This window comes from Bactrocera dorsalis, chromosome 5 (genome assembly GCF_023373825.1).
Source record: "Bactrocera dorsalis isolate Fly_Bdor chromosome 5, ASM2337382v1, whole genome shotgun sequence".
Taxonomy (NCBI): domain Eukaryota; kingdom Metazoa; phylum Arthropoda; class Insecta; order Diptera; family Tephritidae; genus Bactrocera; species Bactrocera dorsalis.
Genome location: NC_064307.1, coordinates 6,128,449 through 6,144,543, shown reverse-complemented (window position 1 = coordinate 6,144,543; position 16,095 = coordinate 6,128,449). Strand labels below are relative to the sequence as shown.

At 35.2% G+C, this 16,095-nt stretch overlaps 1 protein-coding gene across 21 annotated transcripts in view; it reads right to left on the bottom strand.

Moving 5' to 3' along the window:
- LOC105233514 (band 7 protein AGAP004871) overlaps positions 1–16,095 on the bottom strand; it is a 104,848-nt gene that overhangs the window by 22,011 nt on the left and 66,742 nt on the right. For 15 of the 21 annotated variants that reach the window (XM_049456891.1, XM_049456893.1, XM_049456894.1 and 12 more), the window contains 3 exons: positions 9,335–9,444; positions 8,709–8,781; positions 6,104–6,186 (listed from right to left, as the gene is read on the bottom strand). In XM_049456891.1, coding sequence (XP_049312848.1) covers positions 6,104–6,186; positions 8,709–8,781; positions 9,335–9,444 — 266 coding nt within the window. Of the gene's footprint in view, positions 1–6,103; positions 6,187–8,708; positions 8,782–9,334; positions 9,445–13,808; positions 13,845–16,095 lie in introns of all 21 variants that reach the window. The other 6 variants (XM_049456889.1, XM_049456890.1, XM_029553505.2 and 3 more) reach the window with 1 other exon arrangement.

Sequence of the window (16,095 nt, the reverse complement as noted above, 5' to 3'; positions counted from 1 at the left end):
TTCATAACCGCTGATCGTCCAAATTAATGCGATTGTATAAGCGTTTCAAAGTCTTAGAATCCATAAACGGAATTAAAAAAGAAATCGTTGAGTTTGGTGAATAACCAGTAAAATAATCAGTAAAATAACCAGTAAAATAACCATTAAATACCCAAAAGCCGGACGAATAACCGGTAAAATACCCACTAAAATACCTAAAACTTTCAACCCGCAACGTAACTAATTCATTTTACTATGCATACTTCTTCATAAATATTATAATTAAATTAAAAATACAAACTTGTATATACATATGTGTTCATATGCATGATATATTGATATTTTGCTACAAATATTTAAATGTCTTCAAAGTTTTTAGCTTAGCTAAAAGCTTGACAAAGCCGCGTTTAAGTAATGTACCATTATAGCCGGCACCAAATTAGCGTTAACACTTGAAATACTTTAAACAAATCAGGATTTAAAGTAATTTCAAATAATATTGAGAATATAAGTTGATATGGATTTGGAAGTGATTTTCTTTGCAACCATAATCTGAATTCGTTTGGAGTTTTAGACCTAAATATTGAATTAAAAAATGTTATAATCTATATATGTATATATATATATATCCTTAGATGTTAGCATACTGCACAGCATAATATAGAATTCGACTTCAATTCCATAGCCAATTTTATTCACAAGAGCTTGTCTTTATTTTTCTGTTCATTTTCGTTTTGGTTTTAATATTTTCATGTTTCAGCTAAGTGTGACTAACACTAAGTGAGTCTGAGAATTACTATGCAAATTGTAATATGTTTTATTATTATTGTTGTTATTATTTTTTCATTTTCAATAATTTTTTTTTTAGTACTATATGTCGTACATAAATGGAACAACAACAAATGAGTGTATTTGATAAATTTGGTTTGGTTTCTGCTAACTTCATTCTGGCGGGGATAAAAACTGTGTCGCAGCATTAAAACAACGTGTACGATACTAACTAAAGGACAGCAGAGATTCAAAGGGAAATAATAAGGGGGCAAAAGGAGTTTTAACGCAATAAAAAATGGTAGAAATCGAAAACAAAAGCAGCAACTTCAGCAAAAACTTGTACTTAATGTTGTTTTTCGCACACTCGCTTATCGCAAAGTGCCAGCGAATGCAACGGCGGGTACAGTGGTCGTCAAAAGCAAGTGCACAAATTCAAATTCGAATTCTCTTTTCATTATATTTTCACAAAAAAATTATAAAAAATAAAATAATGTCGGTATGAACGAAGATGTTGTGGGAAGTTATTTTCGACGATTGAACTTGATTTCGATCGTTCAGTTTCTATGCAGCTAAATATATGCTACAGTGATCCGATATCGGCAGTTTCGACAAATCAGCAGCTCCTTGCAGAGAAATGACTAGTTTGGGTATATACAGACAGACGATCATGACCAAATCGACTCAGCTCGCCATGCTCATTATTTATATATTTATTTTATGGGATGTCTGACGTTTCTTTTTAGGTATTACAAATTTAATATATCCTGTTTAGGGTATAAAATCGAATATGTTGTGAGTTTAGGTAAGCTTTAGTTATGTAAGAAAATTCCAAATTTTAAGTAATTTTATGAATAAAAATAACGTTTTTGTACTTCCAATAATTTTGCTTCCAAATAAAATTTTTGTTTGATAAATTTGTCTAACATAATTATTTCTACATTTTTTCACTACAAAGGAATATATGTACTCTTAACAAATAATCCTCACTGTGCACCTATTTCTGACACTTAGTGTAGCCACTGTTTCTATCGCTTACTTCGTGGCATTTATTGCACGCTTTAATTTTTACTGCACCCTTCATAACAGTGGGTGTGAAAAATATGGCGCTGTGCCGATAAAGATTTGGAGCGCCCTGCCACAACAACTATCACCAACACTAGTCAAACTTTTGACTGGATATGGCTTTTTCGTAAATCGCTTAGTTTCGAAGAAGTGTCTTTATGCCAGGCAGATAAGTGTTGTTGTGCATAGATTTCGCTTTTTACTGTTGGCGATTATTTTCTCTTAAGGTTTTCGTGCCCGTTTTTGTCTCAGGCGAAAATGTAGCTTCGACGCTGCCACTTGACTGCCAGTTGCCAGCAGATGCACTCGCACAGATTTACACCACCAACTGCAAGCGCCAGCTAAGTGTGCTGAAAACAGCAGCAACAACAAAAAGCGCAGCGCAAAAGAAGGAAATTTCTTCTTGTAATCAGCGTTGCTGCGCTTGCTGTCCCGCCTTGGCTTGTTTGCTTTGGCTGCGGCTGATGGCAGCGCGGCAGTGTGTGTGGCTGTGACAGCATTTGTCAATACAAAAATGCTGAGCTTTTTTCGCCCACTGTGTGGCCATGTATGGCGTTTTTTGTTTTTGTCTGTACTCGTATTTTGGTTTTCTTTCGACTTTTATTAATCTTCGCTTCGTTTTTATTTGCTTCGGAATTTCGTTACAGATTTCATTTGTGCATCAGTTTTGTTTTCGGCATGCAGCTGGTGGATTGGTGCACAAACATTCACACACATAAACACACACGTATGGACATGTGTGTGCGCTCAATAACGGCGTGCTTGGTGTGCACTTCAGGCAAAAATGCAACATAAAGTTTCAACATTTGCGCGTTTTTTTCGTTTCGTCTGCTTGCGATGTGGTCAACAACAAAAACTTAAACAAAAACAGATAAGGCATATTCAAAAACAATATTCGTTTACGACGCGTTTTCCAAACCATTTTTATCTTTTGCTGGGGAAGTGGGAAAACTTCAACAATATAAGTGTATGCGAGCATGTTTTGTACATATGTAACCAAGTGGTGGTGGTGGGGGAACGAGGGAAACCGACTCAAAGCATACTTCTATGTGTCGTATGTATGTATGTAATTAAGCAATAACGGTTAAAAACGCAGTTGCAGCAACACATTTACTGGATTTGAGGAAACCATATTTCGAATTATTAAAAACAGTGGAAGAGGAAGAGAAGTAGAGATAACAATATGCAATATGCGGTGGTATATAGTAGATATTTAAAGTTAATACGAAAAAACGCAATATTTATAGTTATGATGGTGAAAATTTAAAATATTTAATATTTAAATGATGTTGAAAATTGAAAATACATATAAAGTGTTAATTGCAATAAAAAGTTGATTAATGAAATAAAATTAAATATTTTAATGATTTCAATGGTTAGATAAATAATAGTCTGCCTGGCGTTCAAGTGAAAAGACGCAGCTTTTTATACTCTAAGAGGTGGTATATATACAATATATGTGTATATGTACAATATTAGGGTGGGTCAAAAAAAATCGAATATGTCGTACTCGCTTGGTTTTCTGAAAACTAGGTTTTAGACACTTCTAAAAAAAATTCTCTAATTATTAGCTCCTACATTACATATTAGGGTGGGTAGAAAAAAATTTAAAATTTTGTATTCGCTTGGTATGCTGAAAACTAGGTTCTTTTAGAAGCCTTCTCTAATTATTAGCGCTTAATGGTAACGGAAAGATGCACCACCTTACAGTTTTCTAATTCTTCTTTTTATCAAGTCGAAAAATTCATTTCTCACTTCCAACTATTAAAAAATATAGCTCGTTTCATTCATTTTGTAGAATTTTGAATGCTTCACAAAATAGTTTCTTACGATTTTTCTAAACCTAAATGCAAAAACATATTAACTCATGAACTGACTCTCTCACAGGATTTTACTTTTGATTGATGAATTGTTAGTGTGATTGAAGCAACTCTCTTCAAGTGGACAGACAGTTTGTTAGTTTCTTCACGGAGTAGATTTTCTGATATGGTAAAGATATTCAAGAAAGTTCGCCTCAATCGCTTGCTGAACGCTCGACTTTAATTTTGATGAATTTGTATTTTATCTCAAATACAACAGAGATTGTCATTCTATTGAACCATTTAGCTGCTAATACAACAATACAATACTATTCTTTTAGCTTGAAAAAGTACCGTAATGTACTTGTGTTAATTGTAGAATTCAAGTTACAAAAGGAACAGTTTTTCAATTGTGAATAAAAATTATCATTGTCGGATGAAACACATCTCAAACGAAAAATAAAATAACAAACATTAAGCGAAAGAGGCGATCTGTGTTTGGAACAAAAGAAGGCTAGTTTACACCAAATTTCAGGAAAGAAATTTTTTTTTGTGCATAATGAAAAAAAATTTCAAAAATTTGAATTTTTCATATAAATTTTGAGGTTATGTGAAAAAAGTCTGCTAACAAAAGTTAAAGATCATTTCAATACCTACAATATTGCCATGCAATATTTTTGTGTAGGACTAAGAGTTTTGCCGGAAATCGAGATAAACTATTTGAAACCTCTAAAAATTCAAACGGACGAAAAGACTCCAGCTCTGAAAGTATTCGAGGCAATACCCGCTGGGAAAAGCAGAGGAAGAGGAAGAATTCCACTCCGTTGGAAAGCCCCAGGTAGAGAAACTGGCTTCGCATGGAATATCCAATTGGCGCCACGTAGCGAAGAGAAGAAACGACTGGTGCGCTGTTGTTAACTCGACTATAGTCGCATAAGCGGTGTCTACGCCAGTAAAGGATTTAGTCAAAGGTGCTTTTGTCTGGCTTTTAGTTTCAACTTTATAATTCTAATAGGTCTTTATCGATAATTAGGAACTGCGCTAAATAGTGGGAACTGGAATAGATGCCACAATTTGAACGCAGTAGTGTTTAGACCTATTATTTACTAGCGTAGACACCGTACCTATGCTTATACTGGCACTAAATTTAACAAAATTTTGCGATTAAATTTCAAAAATAACAAAAACAATACACATAATAATTAATGCGATATAAACACGTAAAAATTGTTTATTTGAAATGCCACAAAATTAATTAAAATTCGTTGAAAAATCAAATAATCAATAAACCAAATTAATTACATCATAATGATCAATTGAAGTTATTAAAAATTCTGAATTTGTATTTAGAATGTGTTATATTATACAACAACAATAAATATTTAAATATAGTATATATGTATATATGAGAAAATACAATACAAATAGACGCAAAAATGCGGGAGTGGTGGAAAGAACACAGAAACTAACACACTGACATGCACTGTTTTAATATGTGTTAGTGTGAGTGTGTGTATTTACAGTTAAATTAACCATTTAATATCATAAACACCAGCTAACCGCCATGAATAAATGAAAATTCAAAAAGTGTTTATAACGATTCAATTAGTGGAAGGAAATTGATAAACGAAACAACGAAACAATAAAACTAAAAGTGGTGTTCACGTGCTGCTGGTTGCTTGGCATAATGAACAAGTAATAAATTAAAAAAAAAAATATTACAACAAAGAAAATACAAAATTAAGCAGTCAGCAAAAATATGGCTAATCAAATAAATAAATGTGAAATTTTTTCTATAAATGTAAAAAAAAAAAAAAAATTACAAAAAAATCAAAACAGCACTAACTTTCTCCAAGAAAGAAATTATCGGTTTAGTTAAGTTGCTTTTTCATAAAAACTAGATAAAATTTTTGTATCCAAATAACGAAAAAGAAATTTCTAATTATGTAAAGACAATAAAAAATAAAACAAAATAATATTTCTGGATTGAAAATTTATTTACTTGAATTAATTATAACGGTATTTATGCATAAAAACAAAAAGCGAACTCCATAAATTAAAATATTTTCGAAAAATTAACAGTGTCTGTGTTTTGAGAAAAATGTGTTGGCTTGTAACCGGTGGCGTATGAGTAACATTCAACATGAGTGGATGCGTTGTTCTTTGATGGCGTGTACACTTAACAGTTGACGAGTATGTGTGTATGTGTGCATGTGCACATGAGTCTTTCTACATGTTCTACTAAGAAACTCTTTTGCTTACTTAACTTTGCAATAAAAATATTTAATTATTTTTTTCTCTTATATTTTCAGTAAGAAATAATTAAATATCACTTTTAGGCGAATCAGTGAACTTTTGCATATTTTATTTTTACTTTTTTCCTATGCGAAATGTTTCAACTGCAACGAATTGCAGCTGAATACCACAGTAAAAGCAGTGTTTTGAAAGCATTGGCTGTGAATGCAAAGTTTTGCGGCTTTTTTCGTACTTACCTCCTGTGGTGGCACGTCATAGGTGCGGGTACGCAAGTCCACGCGGGCGTACGAGTCAATGCATGGTAAGATAAAGAAGATGCCTGAAAGTGCAGAGCAATTAAAATAATTTTTACAGGAAAGAATTGTTAGAAATTGCGATAGAAATTTATTTTAAATTATTTTTTTTCGATTTAAGGTCGAAATAACCCTTAAAAACGCAAGCATGATACTTTTCGTGCCGAATTCAGTTCGCACGAAATTTATTTTTCCCTTCATTTTTGTTATTTTATCTTTCGCTGCTAACGGGTTTCATTGCACAATAATTATTTTTCTTATTTTCAAAAATTATCTACCTTTGTTCTACGTTACACTTTCCAGAGCAAACAATTTCAAGCTCGGAAAAGCAAAATCCTGGCTTATAAAGGACAGCAAGCAGCCACCTTTGCCCTCAAACTACATAATTTCACACCTTAAAATAACAGTTCGCCATAATTTATGCAATTAAAATTAATTAGACAAAGAAAAAGTACGAACAACAGCAACAACAACTACGGTAAGAACCTCAAGCGTTTGCTAGCGACCTTTCTTTAGAAAATTTCCATTTGACACATTTGACACTAAAATGTGCGCAATTTATGCTTTTGTGGCCAATTGAGCAGAACTACTTTGCGGTAGCGCCCCGCCCAGCGTCCTACGCAGCCCCGGCAACGGCAGCTGCGACACCAGCGCCAACATCCGGGCCAACCAAGTACAACAAGGACGCGAAAAAGAATCACAGCGGTGCGAACATTGCTCTTGCAGCGCGCCTAACGGCTTCGGCACGAACGCTAACAACTGCAACAGCAGAAACAGCAGCAACAACAACCACTTTCGCCACACAACAAAGGCGGTGAGAATAAATGCAATGCGTGCATGACAAGGCAACGGCAAATACAACACCCACACACACATCGCCATGAAAGTGTCGCTTGAATGCAACGCTGCAACCCAGTTTGTATGTGTGTGTGTACAGCCATGTGGCGTTGTGACATCTTGCCTGCCGTAATGTAAACGTATGCGTGTGTGTGTGTGTTTGTAGTGATATGTGTGCTTGGCTTCTCGCAAGCTACTAAGCGGGCGCGGAAAGTGCCGTTGCAGGCGAACGGCAAACAAAACTTTCCACCACAAACGTATGTTGGCTGTGCTGCTTCGCGCCGCCTCGTAAACGATGAAGAATTGGATCAAGTGCTGCAATTAACACAAATTGCCATTGCGCTCCTGCAGCCGCAACAGTGGCAGCTGTTGTCGATGACAATATGCGAGTACGTGACACACACACACACACACAACCACATATACACACACTTGCAGCGCCTTGCGAATTTTGAAAATGTGTAGCTAGTGACCCTGTAGGAAATTGCATTCGTAAAGTGAAATATTTTCTTGACAACAGCAGAGAAAGCGTCACTGTCACTCTTTGAACAAGGCTTACTCTAGCGAGGAGAGGCCTGCGTGAGTTCTTATTGTTTGTGAAAAATTCATAATTTTGACCCGGTCCTGCTCTCAACAGCTTTAACTGCGTTTGAGTTTACTTGGAGTTTGGAGTTTACTTTGGCCCACTTTGAGCCATGATATTCTCGATTTTTGTTTTTGTTGTAGACCATAGAAAATATAAAAAGCTAGTTCGGTTTTTCCGATGCAGGCGTTGGTCTTGAATGTCGCTGCTGTTATTTTCCTCGAAGGAATGGGGTTCCTTAGGCAAAACCACTTGATAATTGAACTCAAATTGGAAATATATAGAGAGAATACTGAAGACACTATTGTGTAGAGTAAATAGCTACTTCTTATAAAATGTCGAAAATAGTTCTAGCGTCATCAAACCAGCTAACAGTCCCATTTCGTTATAGCTTAGTGTAATATTCCAACTTATAATGGGTAGTCGAAAAAGTCTTTTTGTATGAACTTTCGTTGAACCAAATACCTATCATTTTGGTCGACCATTTTCTGCCATTTCTTGCTAGAGACATTATTCCTTCAGTGTAAAACTTTTCTGGATTCCCGGTGAAAAACTGCGACAAGTAATTTCCACAAGCTTCTCTTGAAGCCAAATTTACTCCATTAAGGGAGTTCTGCATTGACCGAAATAAATGGTAGTCCAATGGTGCAAGGTCAGTGCTATATGGTGGATGCATCAAAACTTTCCAGCCAAGCTCTCCTAGTTTGTCCTGATGGAAGACGAAGCCCTTTCTGTTGATCGGTTCTGGCCGTTTTTTTTCCGATTTCTTGCTTCAATCTCATCAGTTGTAAAATGTAAAATCAATCGTTCGACCAGGCTGGATCAGCTCATAGTGGATGATTCTTTTTCAATTCCACCAAACACTCAGTATAACCTTTCGCGACGTCAATCTTGTTAAGTTTCACCTTCCTTCCAACACTTTATGGTATGGCACAATGTGATTGGTAGCACTGGAGATATAAGTATGACTGCAACGACATCTACTGACAAAATACGAAAAGACTTTTTCGACTACCCAATATATGCAGTGTTCAAACATGTTCCAAGCATTTTCCTTTGCACTTGTGCTTGGTTACCATTCCTGCATTATTATCTACCAACAACAATAAAAGTTCTGTGCATACTCACCGGGACCCTTGGCGCCGCCCTGCATAAGACGGCCCAAACGAAAAATAACAGCGCGTTCATATTCCTGTACTACCTGTAATTTAGAAAGAGGAAAAAGTAAAAATGAAATAAGAAGACGCAGAGGAACAAGCAGTGGATAATAAGAAAAATTATGCGCCCGAATGGCAAAGTTATTTGAGAAGGATCTTTTGCAATTGTGTGTGAGTGTGAGTGTGTGCGCGCAGTTAGGCAAGTTGCAACGACAGCCGAACAACCGAACAATAGCGCAGCAGACAGATAGAACTGCAATGCAATAAAATAAATGATTGTTAGAGCAGCTGCCGGCTGCTGCCTGCTGCTTGCTTGCACCTTGCAGGTGGCACGTTGCTGAATGCAGCCATTACAAAAGGTGTAAAAATCATTTATTATTCCATTTATTTGCTGCTTTGCCACTTTGATTGCCTCAACTGCTGTGGCATGCAAGCTGCGTCGCTGCTGAACTTAATATCGCTTCTAATGCGCATTTCAGAGCAGCTGCAAGCACAAACCAACACACAACTACAACAATATTTACGTGCGGATGTATATATATACATATATATATGGTATGTATATATGAATGTTATATCCTGAATGTTGGCACTTACCTTAAAGCACACGAACAAGCTGAACGGCAACGTGAGTATGACAAGTCCAACGGATAAGAATATCAGCAGCTTCCCACACGTCGATGCCTTATCGCTAATTTCTTCATCGGCTATAAAATGAGATTCCAAGAAGAATTACTTAAACGCTTGCGTAGCTGGAGTAAAGCAATTAAATTGATAGAATGCCTGCACTCACATAGCTTTTAGTATTTATAGCAGCGATCATAAGCAATAACGACCTAAGTCGACTTAGTAGACTGCGCTACGGTAGCTGCAAATACTATGCTAGTCTTATAATGAAAAAATATACTTAGAAAATTTTTAATATATTTTAGCTAAGTTTTTACCAATAGAAATAGAAAGAAGTTTTCTCAAAAGTCTCTTAAGTCACTTTAGCTGTTATTGCTTGTGGCCGCAGTTTCAAATTGCTAAGCTTATTCTAGAGTAATGTAGTGAAATGTATGCGTAAAAATCCTTAAGATAAGCGTAATTAAGTCCTAAAACAAGATTTTGAGGCGCATTTGTTAGAAACGGGTTTTTCAATAAGAGCGCTAGAAAACCAAAAAACGGTTAGGGATATCAATGAAATTCGTTATTCCTGTGACACCTGTACACCTGTGTGTACATTCGATGCCATTATGTACGTATGGAACTCAATTTCTTTTGCATGGCCACCACGGGCACGCTTGCAGAAGTCCAGACGCTGAACCCAATTTTCGACGGTTTTCACGTTCAATATTCGTACGAAGTTCATCAATCGGCGCTGGCTTGTTGATATAGATCATAGACTTGACGTAGCCCCGCAGGAAATAGAAGTATAACAGCTTCAAATCGCACGACCGAGGCGGCCAGTCGACTAAGCCATTTCTGGAGATAACACGTGCAACCAACTTGGTTTTCAATAAATCGATTGTGACATTCACTGTGTGGCTTATGGTGCCGTCCTGTTGGAACCACATATTGTCCAAGTCCATATCATTCAAATTGGGCAAAAATATTCCTTTTTCATTGAGCGGTAGCGATTCCCAATCACAGAAACGCACCGGTATTGATCATCACGGAAGAAGTACAGGTCAATGACGCCGCCGCCCCATAAACCGCACCAATCCGTAATTTTTTTGGATTGTAAAGATAACTCATGGAGTACGTGTGGATTACTGCCTGACTAACAGTGCATACTTCGCTTATTGACGAAGGCATTCAACCAGAAATGAGGCTCATCGCTGAAAATGATTTTTCAATGGAAATCCTAATAATTTTCAAGTTGTTGCTCAGAGCAATTCAAGAACTTACGACGATTCTGGTGCTTAAGCGGCTTCAGTTCTTGCGTCAATTTGATCTTGTAAAAATGTAGGCCAGGATATTTTCGCAAAATTCGTCACAACGACGTCACAGAAATGCCCAACGCTTAAGAACGACGAGTGAGAGACTGATTTGGTCTTCCTCAATTGATGCGCTAGCGGCAGCAATACTCTCGACACTACGGACACTGCTTTGTCTCACTGACACGTGAACATTTTGTAGTAAACCTGTGGACTCAAATCTTGCCACTAGACGCTTGTTGATCAGGACGATTATGACAACCATAAATTGGACATAGCGCTTTTAATATTGAGGCCACTGACTCCGAATTTTGGTAGTAAATTTTAATAATTTCGACTAGTTGTTGGATCGTTTATCTATCCATGATGAAATGGCAAAGCTTACTGAAGAGAAATGTCAAAAGACCGGGGAAAAGATGGCGTCATTTATAGTCCATATTGGTCTACTTTTGTAGCGTCCCTATGAAAACCCCGTTATTTTGAATAAGGTTCCCTAATTACATAACAAACATGGTATGAAACGCTGTGTTGTTGACATTATTACTATTTTTTTTAATAATCGATTGATACCCAAATTTTAGAGCGAAGTTAAACGCCTATGAAAGAATATTAATATAATACGCGCTGTGTTCAGAAAATAACGAAATTTTAAAATTTCGCTGAAAAATTTTAGGAAATGAGACTAGATTTATGCTGCCGTTCAGCGCAATCAATCAAAATCGCTTTAGGCACAACTTTGCAGGATAGCATAAGCCATTTCAAAAAATATACAGATAAACTGCTACATATGGTATATATGTACGTATTCAAATCCATTAGCTAAACACAGCTTAAAGTTAATCCATATATTTCAAAATTCATACTAATGAATAGAATTCTTTAAACAAACTCTTACACATTATCCTAAAACATCACAAGGCGCATACAAGCAACAAGAATCTCCAGGGAATATTAAAACCGCACGAGACGCAGCTGTGTTCGTGTGTGTAACTGTAACTGTATGTTACACACTTATGTATTTGTAGAGCATAAATTATACTCGTATATGAGTTTATGTACGAGGCATTGAATGCTAAATTGATTGCTGTATTGAGACATTGGAGTGATAATGAAATTTGCATATTTCAAAACGCACACACACTCCCCGACATTTCATGCAACTTTTTGTTTCATACAAAAATATAAATTTGTATGCGGTTGCTCGTGTCATGTTTTTTGCTTGTATGCGTTAGAGTATACTCACGTGTTGTGTTGAACCACAGAAATGTAAATGGCATGTGTTGAAAAATATGTAACTGAAAACCGCGTTAAGGGATAACATAAATATTTGACATTTCCACATACAATATGTATGTATGTACATAAGTACTTATATAAATATGTAAATATGTAATATGCAGCGCAAATAAAACGGCTAGGGTTGTCGAAAAAGGGAGTGGACCAGAAGGTGGGATTAAAACTTTGGTGAAATTCAGCGTTATCTAGAGACATACCGTTGATGCAGAAGGCACCACAATATGTAAGCTCGTTTTGGATAATTATTTCCACTAAAAGCAAATTATAAACGTAGGGAATTATTTATAAAGTAAGTAGTCTAAAAATTTGCTATTACTTACTTCAGAGAAAACATATAAATTGTGACAAAGAAGGACCCGGAAATTGGAATCAAATTCCCCTGGTATATGATATTAAAAAAAAATGTATTTTGCTAAATTGATAGGGCTGTCTTAAATAACTAAGCCAAATATGAACGCGATCTGTTGACCAGTTTGTGTACAGCTGCTTAAGTTGATACACATCAGCAGTGCTTTGTCATTTTTACAATGGATAAAAATATCGATCAAAGAATTTGTCTCAAGTTTGGTATTTCTAACTAAGTTTCATGTGCTGAATCATTGCGAATGATAGAAAAGACTTACGGTGATTCAGTTTTATCAAAAATATAAGCCAATGAGTGGTACAAAGCCCTCAAAGAAGCGCGAGAGATCGTTGAAGACACGCCTCGTTCTGGACAACCTTCGACCTCTTCAAATGATGGAAATATTAAAAGCGGAGCGGATATGGTGCTTAAAAATCATCAGGCAAGTATTAGAGAGATGGCAAGAGAGCTCGACATATTTCACGAGTCCGTTCAAATGATTTTGGTGAATATTTTGAGTATGAAACGCGTTCTTGCTCGACTCGTCTCGATAAAGCTGATTTCTTTTCGAAAAAAGTACTTTAACAGATCTCATACAGTCATGGAGTGTATTATAGCCGCCAAGGAGACATGAGTTTGAAATTCAAACAAGTCAACAATCATCGGAATGGAACTCGTTTTAAGTCGATCGAAAAGATAAAACAAAATTCGCTGAAGGAGCTGAAAGCCATTCCAAAAAGCGGTCATGAGCACTGGAAAAATCGTTGGCATAAGTGTATTACATCTGGTGGAAATTACTTTGCAGACGACAAAATACTATTCCCGGGTACTGTTTTGTCACAATGTATTACATATTTGTTATCTGAGCAGGAATAAATATCTGAAAAGTTCAGCCCTCCAAGACTTCAAGTGATGGAAAATTTGGTAAAAAAATATATAATATATCACGGATCTTATGAAACATATTCACAGACCTTTTTTCACAATATAGTAGGTTGTAAAACTGTATTGATATTGGAAAGTCTATGTAGGCGAACATAACTTGACAGATATTAAAGACTAAGGGTCAATAAAATTAAAAAAAAAAAATAATTTGTCTTTCTTAAAACATTTTTAATTATTTTGGAAACTTTAATTAAATAAATTCTTCGAATATATAACTTATTTGCTTACTATGCGCCTAAATGTAGGCAACTTTCGTCATATTAAATATCACTTTCATTGGTATGACAAAAAGGATGTGGAAACCACAGTCAGAGTAACGAAATACGGCCTACATCATCTACATCGTTTTGCAGCAGTTGATATTTACAACTGCAGAAATTGTTCAATAAATCGATATTATATACCCACGTACATCACATATGTAATACATGTAAAATAACACGACTCTTATTTGATATATTTATAAGACTACATAGTATAACATACACATTTCATTACTTGGCAAAAGTACCCCCCGGACACTTTCATTAAATATTCATTAAATTTGTTATGGAAAAAGTTGACTTACAATGAAGGAATCCACGCGAATGCTTCGCTGTCATATCTGAAAGTACAATGGCGTTTGCAAAGGCAACACATAGAAAGAGAGGCAGAGAGAGTGAGTGGTGAGTAAAATCGTATGTAATCACTTGACTATGAAGAGGCGATCAATAGCGTTCAAAGCAAGACGCGACTTGTCTCAACAACTACTTACGCACGCACATATATTATATTAAGGTATACTACGTCTAAGTATGTCTACATACACACATATAGTATATAAAACTTTGGATATTAGCATAACCGTCTATGACACACCATTCGCATATTTTGCTAGCTGCAAATTTACTAGACTGACAGCGCCACAATTATCGACATGCTACAAGTTGCCACAAGCCTAATGACTAATCTTACCATTCCACAGATAAATATATATGTATTATATTATATATAGATGCATGAAAATTAATTTGTTGTTATACCGTTAAATAAGTGAGCGTACGCTTCATTTAGTTATAAAAAACATTCCGATTATATACAGTTTATTCGCATTCCTATGAGTAACGGTATATGCATACACTCACAGAGTTGTAGCATATGTATTTAATGGGATTAGCTCGTCGAGCACACAGCCACCAACGCTGCAGAGATTAAGGCATGGCAAAGTGCTCTATAAGCCATATAAACGTTTAATATCTCGGTTACTAATTACACAAAATAGATTTCAGCCAAAGCGTTGTTGCTCTAGGTCAGTCAGGCACACTCTCCAATATATCTACGTTTGTACATAAGTATGTAAATGCTTAGTGCTAAATTTACGAGCATACCAGTCTAATGAATACAATGAGTAGACGATAATGTGATAAATTTGCGAAATAATGAAATGAAAGCCGCAGCTAAATGCTCAAAGCATTAGAATTACATGCAATTTATGACTAATAAGCCGTTATGCTAATTTTATGCGGTACTAATTAAATGAATGTAAATATGTATGTACATGTATGAGTTGAGAATAGATAGAATAATACTTTAAGATTTTCGTAAATAATCTGCACAATAATGGTTTTCGAAAAAATATGACTAAAATTGTATTGTTCCCTCAAATTACATTAACTAAACTCTACTGAGTTCTATCAATAGAGTATTCGATATGAGCCGTTACTAATTAAAGCATTTTCATTGTTATTATCCAATCGATTATTATTATCCAATAATCTCGAAGAATTCACTTCGACCTGAACAAGAACTACATACATATGTATATTTGAGTCAAACCACGTCAAGTGGACCTTGAAAATAAGCACATCATTAGGGGAGGCATCACAACCAATCTTCGTGATATAAATATTTTATCAAAATTAAGCTGTTATTGAAGGATGAATTTTAGAGCACGATTTTCATCACAACTTATATTTTAAACCGATAAATGGCGAAAATTTTACCAAAAAATTAGATTTTCTGTTCAAAGTCTGAAAAAAAATTAAAATTTTAATTTTTTAATTTTTTTTGTTTCCTTCGTTCAAACTCGAGATTTTTATATCCACTTACTAAATATTTTTGGTCTTTTCATTTTACATGAACCAATAATAAGTTACGCTGTCCACGGCGAGATCACTTTTTTGTGAGACACCCAGGGAGATGAGGCCTCAACGGCTGAGTTTTCAACAAATTTTCACTGAAATTTTTTTTTTTTTAAATGTCTGCCAAAACTCCAATTTTCAGTTTTATTTTCCTTGTAGCAAGTTCTAAGTTTATGTTTTAATTGAAACACGTATTTTTTCAACTTTTTTCCGAGGGTCACCGGTAATGACGTCGCAATGGACAAGCTTAAAATATTTGCTTCCACAAATTTAAGAATTTCTTTGTTAATAGTGTATGTTAGTAACAATAAAAAATTCTAATAAAATATTTTATTTTTTATATGAGAAAAAATATTTAAAAAAAAGCTATTTTTTACTCGAGGAAACCCTTGTGACCCCTTAAAGGCTAGCCAGTGAAAAACGCTACTCCCTTCCTTCCTTTTCCTTCCTTATCGGCAAAATGTGTGCACAGTAAAAAACGTGGTAAAAACGCAGAAATCAGCCATCTTTGATTTGTTTTCATTTGAACAATGTTGCCATTGCCCAATACGCATATATAGTTTTGAGCACAACTTTGTTTTCAATTACATTTTTTTACAATATAAAATATCAAAACTGAAAACAAACTATCAAAAATAGTTTATATATTTATAAATAATAGCATTCGACTCTGATTTTGAGTTGTTTTAAGAAAATTTCAAACATATTGAACAAATTGAATTATAAAAGTTGATA